General features: G+C 38.5%; 1 protein-coding gene across 2 annotated transcripts; it reads left to right on the top strand.

The window, feature by feature from the left end:
* Positions 1–1,267: 1,267 nt before the first annotated feature.
* Positions 1,268–10,519, top strand: pxylp1 (2-phosphoxylose phosphatase 1). 2 transcript variants are annotated; one of them, XM_049726285.2, is made up of 6 exons: positions 1,268–1,406; positions 3,251–3,397; positions 6,288–6,476; positions 6,911–7,037; positions 8,120–8,259; positions 8,555–10,519. In XM_049726285.2, exons 2-6 carry the CDS (start codon positions 3,316–3,318, stop codon positions 9,580–9,582), a joined length of 1,566 nt encoding a protein of 521 aa, XP_049582242.1. In that variant the 5' UTR covers positions 1,268–1,406; positions 3,251–3,315; the 3' UTR covers positions 9,583–10,519. The 2 variants fall into 2 exon arrangements, with proteins under 2 accessions (XP_049582242.1, XP_049582241.1); XM_049726284.2 differs by lacking the exons at positions 1,268–1,406; positions 3,251–3,397 and adding an exon at positions 3,412–4,676.
* The last annotated feature ends 597 nt before the right edge of the window (positions 10,520–11,116 follow it).

Here is an 11,116-nt window from a genome sequence, read left to right as displayed (position 1 = left end):
GAAACCACTGTATTACGAATGCAACAGCTTATAGGCATGCTGCTGGAAGGGTGACATTGATTAGCAGATGCCATGTGTTAGTCTGAGCCAGTTAGCATGCAGTTGTCTGCAGTCCATGTGGCTCTTGGCTTTGTGTCAGGTTTTTCATTTAAAACTCCGACCTAATTTTGTTCCTCCTAATAGCAGACATTATCCAACATTAAAATGACTGTTGAGATTGGACACTGATAGTGTAATTCATTTTCTTATTTATGCAAATCATGACTGTAGATTCAACTTTTTACTATATTGTGAAGCGAGTGCTGAAATTGAGGCCCGAACAACAGTTATGGGACTCAGCAATAATGAGTCCTAATATTTTTATTTTGTTTATTTCGGCAAGTACAACACATTTATTACAACTCCACATTTTGTTTTACATGACTTGTCAAAAAGGGAATCTAGTTAAAGCAATTCTGCTTATCTAGTCCAGTCCCTATTACAACCAAGGTTTCACTGCCAGACACACAATCCACATCACTACACTACTAATTATAATATTATATCTAATTATAATACATAATCATAATCAGCAGAAAAGAGAAAGGGATATGAAAAGGAGGTGGAACATCTAGTGGAGTGGATTGCAAAAATAACAATGGGAAAAAAACCCCGTAAAGGCGGTCAACTTCAAGAGGAACAGGCATCAAGTGCACTGTTCACAGTGCTCCACTAGATGGGGGTGTTGAGTTGAACTTTATTGTTTATTCCGCTTATCGCTGCCAGGTTAGAATACCGGATAAACGGACAATGAGCAAAAAACGACCGGATAGCACCCTTACAAAACAAAAGCATAATATTTGGTCCTTAGGGCTTGTACAACTGGATTCAATTACTACTCAGACAATTAAACACAATATATGTCAATACATACGCGTCTCCTTAATCCGTTAAGGCAGCTTTTTTTTCTATTCTTTTCAGCCTTGCCAATGTTCATACAGGGAAAATATGGAACTTACGTCTTATTAATGTTTCCTATTGTGAAATAAATACATTGCATAACAATTTCATCCGTATTTCATTTTTTTGCAATGACAACAAATGTTGAAAGTGAATAAAAAACGTCTAAAAAACACCTCTAATCTAGAATCTAAATGAACTTCAAATTGCTGAAGGTTACAACTGGACTACAGAATGCATCTATTGCTAGTATTACTATTAAGTGCATTACATTATTACTGTTTGTTACTACTACATACTACTGCTATAGATGGGGAGCGTTGCTATACGTTTGAAAGCGTGGGTCGGAAGTAAAGCGTATTAGCATCCTTTTAACTGTGACTTCACACAGCTTGTCGTCGTAGTCGGAAAAAGAGACGGTGCACAAAGTCCAAGAGCTGCGTAGGGAAATGCTCCAGTTTCTGCAGGTAAATTGCTAATGCCTTTATTCTGTCATGTGATGTGCAAACGTTATAGGGCTCGATCGTCTTCATTGTATATGCGGCATGTAAAACGATTATCCTCATCCCGTCTGGAGTTTTGAACGCGAATGCGAGCGGCTGGCGTCCACTCAAAGTTAAACGTCAACAGGAGACACAAGACATTTGTTCCTTAATAAGTGCTGTTGACTCAGAGAGGGAGATGTGCAATGTTTTTTTTTTATCGTTAGCATTTCGTTTGTTAAGAAGCTAACAGTAATAGTGTTAGCAGGACACGTCACTGATGCCAATATACTGCACCAACATCATCTGGCCATTCTTGCACATACCGGTGTTTTGCTTGCTTCCAAGATAATTTTCTCCCTCGATTATTACAATGGATCAACCACCGTAGTGTATAGTGACTGTTATTGCGCAGAATAGACCCAAATATTCACACTGATAACCAAAAAACAATTATAATGCAAACTCCAACACTTCGTTTGAATCCCTTACCACACGTTAAAACACTGGTGTCAAACTCAAGGCCCGGCGGCCAGATACGGCCCGCCACATCATTTAATGTGGCCCGTAAAGACAAATTGTGCAAATTCATGTGTTATTACTAGAATTGCAAATTGTCTTCACTTATAATAATATCTTTTTTTTAAATATTTGACCAGTTTTTACTCATCTGATTTGAAAAATAGTTATTTGTCAGTTTGTTTTGTAGCTTTTACTGTATATAATATGAGGTGCTCATACATTTATTTGGGTTGACAGTCATAATGGCCCTCCGAAAGAAGCTATGACTACAATGCGACCCGCGAAAAAAAATAGTTTGACACCCCTGCGTTAAAGTGTACATCTCCGTTTCAAAAGGTGTACTGAGCTATCAGGCTCAGTAGTCTGTTTTATAAAGTTAAACGGAAACATTCTCAAATAAATAACTTCCTATGGACCCCCACTATGCATCCTTTCAAATGTATTGGAAAAAGTGGGAGTAAAGTGTTTATGCCAGTAAGGTAAAATTACTTTGTTAGACCTCCATGATGACATGCATGATGCATTTTCCAGCATCATGTTTGTATGCACAGTCAGTGAAGAGTCAGAAGCAAGGATCATTTTATGGTGCTTTAGTGAGAGACCTGTGCTATCTTTAGAACGACTAATGGCAGTCATTTTTGCAAGGCTACATTAAGTGCACTTTTTCCTCCCCCTCTTGTGTCAGCATCATTTCCAACCTTCTATTTTCCTTGTGCTGACTATTTGTAGTATGCCTGTGTGGCTGTTGAGGTTAGAGGAAAATGGAACCAGCCTCCATAATTTAGTGGACTCATCAAGTGCAGAAAGTAAAGGGTAAAATAAAACATACAAACTATCCAGTGGCTGTTTGATGTTAACTCTTTTTAAGCAGGGCCACCAAGAGCGAAGGTGGCCCTTCCTTTTTTTGTGGCATGACAGTGTACTAAACTCACTAAAATCAAGGAATTTTAATTGCCTGCTCTTTCTGTTTTGTCTATTAATCTTGTCCGAAATTACTATTAAAAGAAAATATCATACAATTATGAGCAAAATATTTGAGAAAACTTTTGGGAAGATGACATAACAGTTTTTCTTTTGGAAGTAGCTATATGAGAGCACTATAAAATACAAACTTGATTGATGCGGTGTTAGGTAAGTGAAGCAAGATGGTATTTTTTAAAATTGTCTGAAAAGTAGTTAATCTCATGGTTCATAAACACAAGTCAATTTTGTGTTAATGCAGTACATTCATTTTGCATTCTAGATCTTTATTGAAGATTGTTCCTTATGTATCTTATTTTAAATGAATTGAACTGGATGTTTTACAGACTGCAGGTACTGGCTGAAGGCTGCATGGCTGACGGACAGGGACGTGGACCGTCCACATGACACTATGTTGGCTCGTAACTGCTTCTTCCTCCTGTTGGTGGTGAGTGGAGCAGCACTGGCCATCATCAGTTTCACCGTTCAGTTCTGTAAGTGCACTTACTAATCAGACTACTATGTAAATTTGCCAAAAATCATAGTACATCCATAATATGAGTGCATTTTTTTCCCAACATTTCAGTTACAGCCAATGAAATGTGGAACAATTTTCCTGCTTTATTTGTCCATTCTAATCTTCATCATAGCAGAATAACAGAAGGACATCCCTTTTTTGCTTCGTCTCTTTCATTGAATGATTCATATTACCTAAGATGCATCATCAGTGGTTTCATTTAATCCTGTATTAAAGATTTTTTTTCTCATATCCTACCTTTTCAATTTTACAAAATATAACAGTGAATTGACCACAAGTTGCTCATTTATTACTGTGGTCTTCTCACGAAGAAAGGTACCGTGTTTATTTTTATTTCGAAGCCACACATCCTCTTGCTCTCTTGTTGAAGATACCCCATTCATTCCAAAACAAAGTCAAGTCCCCTCTGGACATCCTAAAAATACTATGAGATTTCTGGGTGCTCTGAAATACATGGAGAAGCTGTGGGGACTCGCTCACATCACCTGTGGAATGCCCCTTTGTGCACAATAGTCATTGTTCAGCGTTACATTAACAGTGGGTATTGACTAGTATCCCTTTAAGCCAAAGTGAATTGAAGGAAACGGCAATTGCATACATTGAGACTGTTGCCACCGGCCTAGGAAAGCAAACCGTGTGAAGCTGTTGTATGATATTCCTGAAGAAAATATGCGTCTGTTCTTCAAGTGTCTCATAATTGAAGTGATTTGAATATCATCAGTTGATTTTGAACAAGTGAACGCTTTGTCAGACATACACCAGCTTTGGCTGGGTAGTGATGCGGCTAAAACACGTTGCATAGTCGCTTCGATTAATCATTGCCTCCACGACAGCAAATAAGTTATATTACTGAGGAAAGACCGACAAAATGTAAAAGAAAAAGAAAAGAAATAGGGAAAAAGAGTACTATCATAATGTGTAGTTTTGTGAGCGTGGGATTGTGCTATGCTTTATTCCGAATACATTTGTATCCATCCATAATATGTGTCAGTCTTTTACAAAAGGCCTTTTGTGTATGTGCCTGGAGAGAGCTGTTTCCAAATTTTGTTTAGCTCAGGCAGGCGTGTGTCAATTGGTGGGCGGGGGTGACAGAGTACGGGGCACAGAATGTTAAGAGTGAGACTGGCTGTGGTTCTGAATGGACTGCAGTGTGTGTGACTGGGCCTCAAGTCTGTGGGCAGTCGACAAAATGCTCTCCGCTGTTGCAGCACGCTTTCTCTTCTCTCTCATCATGGGTAAGTTTGAGAAGACATACAGATAATATTTTCTCAATTACTCATCGGCTGAATAGCTATGCGGCTCGGCTGAATAGCTATGCGGCTCATTGTTTAGTAATTAAAAAATAAGAGCGCTCATTGTTTAGTAATTAAAAAATAAAAGCAAAAATGACGCTTTTATCAATTGCATTGTATTTTCATTGAAATTGACATCAAATTACTTAAAATCGAAGTTGTTATGTTGTCAACTCTATAACTCTGAATGTTGTATATTCTCCAACTTTTATAAGTATCAAACAAATAATCAAATGACTATTGTATATTATATATATATGAACAAGGAGTGTATATTCAACAAAATCAAAATATTGGAAAATAATTTAATTATTTGGATATAAAATTATCTGCGTTAGGATGTAAAGTTTTATCTGCACGGCTCACTTCTGGTGTCATGGCTTGAAATTATTGTTTAGAATTTTTGGAATTTTCTCTAGGCGTGTTGCAACACCCCGAATGTTATCAGCAAAGAATCATTTTCTTTTGCATTATGTCGTGAACCTCTCCTGCTTACACCACATTTTGAGTTTGTCTGCAATTCCAAAAGTCTTTCAAGGATATATATTTTTTATCAGGGCGGCTCGGTGGCGCACTGGGTAGCACGTCCGCCTCACAGTTAGGAGGGTGCGGGTTCGATTCCACCTCCGGCCCTCCCTGTGTGGAGTTTGCATGTTCTCCCCGGGCCCGCGTGGGTTTTCTCCGGGCACTCCGGTTTCCTCCCACATTCCAAAAACATGCTTGGTAGGCCGATTGAAGACTCCAAATTGTCCCTAGGTGTGAGTGTGAGTGCGATTGGTTGTCTGTCTCTGTGTGCCCTGCGATTGGCTGGCAACCAGTTCAGGGTGTCCCCCGCCTACTGCCCGATGACGGCTGGGATAGGCTCCAGCACGCCCGCGACCCCCGTGGGGACTAAGCGGTTCAGAAAATGGATGGATGGATGGATATTTTTTATCAGTCTGACTCGGCTTATTCCCTTGAACGTTTAAACTGCTGTACATTTACGGTATGTACACCACACAAAAAGTAGATTACACACGGGCAATCCTAAAAGTCACAAGAGTTAGTCATAGTGCTGTTCTCTGATGGTACCACTGAAGATAGCATTTTTTATTTTAAAATTTTTATTCACAGTGCATAATTTGTAGCACTGCCTCATGAAATTGTTTTTCTTTTCTGATTTGTTTTTCTGTTATTTTGTGACATTGGTCTTGTGAAAAAGGCATGAGGCCAGTTTAGTTTCTTTTGATTCAGTCCTTTTGAATGGGTCTTCCAATTCATACAATGCCTCTGGAACCTAATGGATTTTCTCACGGGGATCACTGGTCATTTGTGTCCAGGCAACTTGCTGGTTGCACTATAGTGTTTATTTGCTCAGACTTTGCCATGTAAATTCCTATGGGTATTTTATTTTATTTTATTTTATTTTATTTTATTTTATTTTATTTATTTATTTATTTATTTATTTATTTATTTATTTATTTATAACAAATGTATTTTTGTAGTTATAAATTTTCTTTATTTCCCCCTAATTATTGACATGTCTATACTGTTTTGTGTGCTTTTTTTTTGCAGTCAATCTAATCCCTATTACTCCTCTTGTGGAGGAGAGACCTCTCCACGCTGCTGATGTTGCTTTTCGGGTGCCTCAGGGCAAGACCAGAAAGCGCGTTTTCCCAGTGCCGCGCACCGAGAAACCCAACCCCATATCTGAAGTCTATGGCTACTGCAATACCCCCAGTCATACTGAACAAGCCTGGGAAGGTGCTCACACTACCAATCTGACAACATGTTTCCTTGATACCAATGACAAGAACTGCATACCTCAGTTTAGCTTTAGATGAGAGATAATAGTCAGTGATCCCTTTGTAATGCTTGTTTGTGATTTGTTTGGTTTGTCTGTCATACCCAGTTCATTGTTATTCTGCCACTCTTGTAGGCTCATCTGCTGTCACCCTATTGGCATCATTTTCTAAAAAAAAAACTTAAATTTAGAATTTAGTGGTGGATGTTTTGAGTTGTTTTGCAGGTGAATGGGTTGTTTTGTAATTCAAAAACTTTACTCAATTGACGTGTGTACAGATTATAGGTCAATGTTTTTAGAGCAGTCTTGTCAAAAATAGAAAGCAACCCCAAAAAATATGCTAATACATCTTACATCACTTTGCTGTGTGATTTGGATGATTTTTCATTTTCAGGTCACAGTCCAGCAGACTATAAGTTGCTGGCTGTTCATGTGATGATTCGCCATGGGGACCGTTACCCTCTCTACGCCATACCCAAGACCAAACGCCCAGCCATCAACTGCACCCTGTCCATTAGCAGGTACTCTGCAGCCATATTTCATATTGACTGGCATTCCATTCATTCATGCAAAATAGATTCATTCATCGCTTTATCCTCACAAGTGTCATATTTGTTTTAGTTCACTCCTTTTAACCATTATATATTCTTTATTTACATTTATTTATTCATTCATTCATGATTAATTTGGTTGTGTTGTGCTTAATCTTCGGAGCTGGCATAGTGGTGTGTCCATTTGATTATTTTCACTGTGTCCTTGACCTTAAGCAAGTCAGCAAACATGGATTTTGTGGGTAAGGAGATTCAAAATCACATTAACTAATGCCATCACTGACCTGACCCAGATGATACAGTGCCATGTTTTAGTCCATTGGATTAAAGTATAGGTTAGTTAGGTTTGTTGGGAGCAGTGCCATAAAAAATGCTGAACTAAGTTTGAGTGCAGGATGAGGTTTCTCGGTACCACAGTGAGGTTTAGTAAATGGTCTTATCCATTGTTTTTTGGTTATTAAATTGATGTCATCGACTGTTTTTTTGGAACGTTCCCAATCTATTCATATGAAAAATGTTCCCAACCCATTCACATGAAATGCATTACATTCAATAATGACCGCAAAAGTTCAGTGTAACGTTGTGGTGTAAAAGGAATGACAAAGAGTTGTTTTTTTCCTATGTTCACTATGGCAACAGTTGTGTGCGCAGTTGTGTGTTTTTAATCTGACTTGAGCTGCAGCTCCAGCAGATTTGTTAAATCAAACCGTAATCTCCAATCGTTTTTCAAACCAGATGAGCAACTGCTCCCCTTGCTGCCATCATTCCTCTTTTTGTTTGTGCATTTCTGCGAGCATACCGGTCTGTGTGCGTAAATGTAAACACAGTTTTAAATCCTGCTACATTATGTTACACTCCCAGTCACCGGCAGTATTGACACCCAACTGTGTATAAAGCTTTTTGTTTTTATTTTACAGTTTTATTTCAGTGCTCATCTAGTATTGACACCTTCAAAAACACAGTAGCATAGGAATGTGGATAATATTTTCATTATTGTACAACTGAGTCAATCAGAAACTGAGCACCGCATCTTTGTATTGTATATTTGCCAGAAATCCGTCACACCCTCTGCTGGGATCCTTCATAAATCATATGGGCAAGGGAAACCTTGGACACTGGGAGTCCCCTTTGACCTCCCTCCCTCGTCTACCCAACCACAATCGTTGTGAGATGGGAGAGCTCACACAAACTGGTAGGCATTAGGCAATACAGTATTTTTTCGTATGATTCCAGGGACGCTCACAGCTCTCTCAAGGAAATTGTGATAATCAGAAATTTAGCTTTTAATTGTACAATAGTTTTTCTGTGATTTGATCTAAATTTAATCTTTGTAAAGTTTCAAGTACAGTATTGCCCTAATTCCTGTGGAAAGTTACCATGAGTAAAGTTTTACTTATCAAAAATGATACCTTGCTGTGTAAATGAATAATCTTATTTTGGGAAATTGTGATTGTTTGATGCATTTACTTGTATGTAAATCACTTCAGGTGTGGTGCAGCACCTACGTAATGGAAAACTCCTTCGCCAAGCCTACCAGCCTCACAGCCTTATCCCCTCCGACTGGTCACCTCAACAGGTATGGGTGGAGACCACAGGAAAGAGCCGCACACTTCAGAGTGGACTGGCGTTCCTCTATGGTTTCCTCCCAGATTTCAATTGGAAGAAGCTGACTGTACATCACCAGGGGAGTACCTTGTTCTGTGGCTCTGCTTGCGATTGCCCTGCCAGGAACCGATATCTTGAAGAAGAGCAGAAGAGACAATATCGTCTCCGAGTGGCCAATGGAGAACTAGAAAGAACTTACATCGACATGGCACGCACGTTAGATATTCCAACCCGTAACCTCCGAGCCGCAAACCCAATCGACTCTTTGCTGTGCCACTTGTGCCACGGTCTTCCTTTTCCATGCGTTGCCAGGAAAGATGGTAGCACAGGGGAGTGTCTAACAATGACACAGTTTGCTGTGATTCGTCAACAACAGCTCAATGATGAAATAGATCGGAGAAGAGTGGGACTGTATCGTAAATATGCACTCCTGGCAATGTACCCCTACCTCAACCGAACCGCCACCAAAATGGAACGAGTCGCCAAGGCTGCTGCGAGTAGCCGGCCGCCAAGAGCGGGAGGCAAAGAGGTGTTCACTCTTTCCTCAGCTCATGACGTAACTGTGGCACCTTTGCTCAGTGCCTTGGGATTGGAGGAGGCCAAGTTCCCACCTTTTGCAGCAAGATTGGTATTTGAATTGTGGAAAAGCCCCGCAGGGACTCCGCAACAGCAGGAGCAGAAAGCTGGCAAAGGTGAGAGGCCAAAAGCAAGAGATGGAGGATGTTTTATCAGGGTGTTGTACAATGGAGAGGATGTAACCAGTAACACCACGTTCTGTCGCTCGATTGAGCGAAATTCCAGTCATCCCCTCTGCCCTCTGAAGAAGTTTCTTTCTTTTGTCAGGAGAGACATGTTCAGTCTTGTCAATGCTACTTCCTACCATGAGGCCTGTTATGGTCATACGGGTTAACACAGGGTAAAACAATGAATTAGCTTCTTGTTTTTTTCACTTGTAATGGGAAAAGCAAAAATGTAATGTTCTAGTATTGCACAGATAGAATTCCATTTATTAAAAAAAAAAAAAAAAAGAAAAAACTTGCTAACATTCCAGAGGAAACACACATCTAGCACTATAATTGATCAAATATTTGTTGAAGTTTTTAACATTTACACAAAGTCAAACTGACAACTATATGCATTTTTAGCAATGGCATTGTTATGAAGATCTAATAAGAATAATGAGGATGGGTTCTTTACTTTAGCAATAAAATTCCTCACAATTCTGTCACAAACATTTGTAAAATGTAGCACTATGACACTTTATTCTTACATTCCAGACAGAAACACAAAGAAATTGTAACTAAAATGTTTCTAAATGCTTGAAAAAGGGAACATTGAGTACTGATACTGTATGCTGGATTTCTCATTTCTAGAATTTTGCTGTTTATAATTCAGTGCATTTGTTATATAAATCAATTAGATCATTTTCAAAAGTTACAGGGTAAGTTTCTTGTTTTAAAAAAACACTTGTTGTCATTTATGTTACCTGACAGTAGAATATTATTCAAATAATTGTTGAAAATCTTTTGCCTCTTAAATTTTTTTTCAAACTATCATCACATCTCGATAAAAAAAAAAACTAGAGATAGACGGCGTGACTGAAGGTACTGTATTTATCAATCATTTGCCATGTAGGCAGCATGTAAATCACCTCTTTTGTTTTTAATTCATTTTACAGGTCCTTAAAAAAATACTCAAATTCCTGGAATGTGTTCATATTTTGTGACTTTTCAATCACAAATTTTAATGTTTTGCTGAGATTTTATGTAATAGACCAACACGAAGCATTTAATTGTGAATTGTAACAGAAGTGATTGACATTTTTCAATAAATTTAGCAAATCTGTCTGTAAAGTGTCAAGTGCATTTTTATTCAGCCTGTTCTACTCTTATATCCCCAGAAATATCCCCAGAAATAATCCAGTGCAAATTTTAACTACTGAAACTACTATCAAAATCATAAACAATAGGAAACATTGTTTTGAAGAAAATATACTGCGTGTATGCTGTATTAGACATTTGTACTAACATACAGTACTATGTCGAAGTAGAGAGGAATCCTCACCAATGCTCAATAAATCCTCGGGTCAAAAATGTAGCTTTTGACTGATAGTGTATAGATTAAAATAAATGTAATCACTTGGCTTTGGTTTGTGTCAGTCATGGACAGCTGTCAAAAGTTCTTGCAAGCTACCAGTAGATGGCACTGGAGTTCCATATTTGTATTCCCATCGTCCCTTCTACTCGGATCTTGGTTCTACTTTGTTTTTTCAATTGTGCTGCAGTACTCAAGAACAGATTGTATCATTCATATAAATGGGAAGGACACAAGTTCTTTGTTAACAGTACTCTACATGAATATATTTCACCGGTATTTTTTTTTCCGCAACTTGAGCAATTAGCATTTTTTCTTTTGAACTCCAGCATAGCAGTCTATCATTTGAC

This window comes from Syngnathus scovelli, chromosome 7 (assembly GCF_024217435.2).
Source record: "Syngnathus scovelli strain Florida chromosome 7, RoL_Ssco_1.2, whole genome shotgun sequence".
Taxonomy (NCBI): Eukaryota; Metazoa; Chordata; class Actinopteri; order Syngnathiformes; family Syngnathidae; genus Syngnathus; species Syngnathus scovelli.
The sequence above is the reverse complement of the archived record's forward strand: the minus strand, read 5'-3'. Positions and strand labels throughout refer to the sequence as shown.

Bases quoted from the DNA above. Each gene is read 5' to 3' on its own strand.
- pxylp1 (XM_049726284.2), top strand. From the start codon at position 4,580: ATGGACTGCAGTGTGTGTGACTGGGCCTCAAGTCTGTGGGCAGTCGAC. The intron at 6,477-6,910 runs GTGCTCACACTA...TTTCATTTTCAG, and splicing joins TACTGAACAAGCCTGGGAAG to GTCACAGTCCAGCAGACTAT. The intron at 7,038-8,119 runs GTACTCTGCAGC...TATATTTGCCAG, and splicing joins TGCACCCTGTCCATTAGCAG to AAATCCGTCACACCCTCTGC.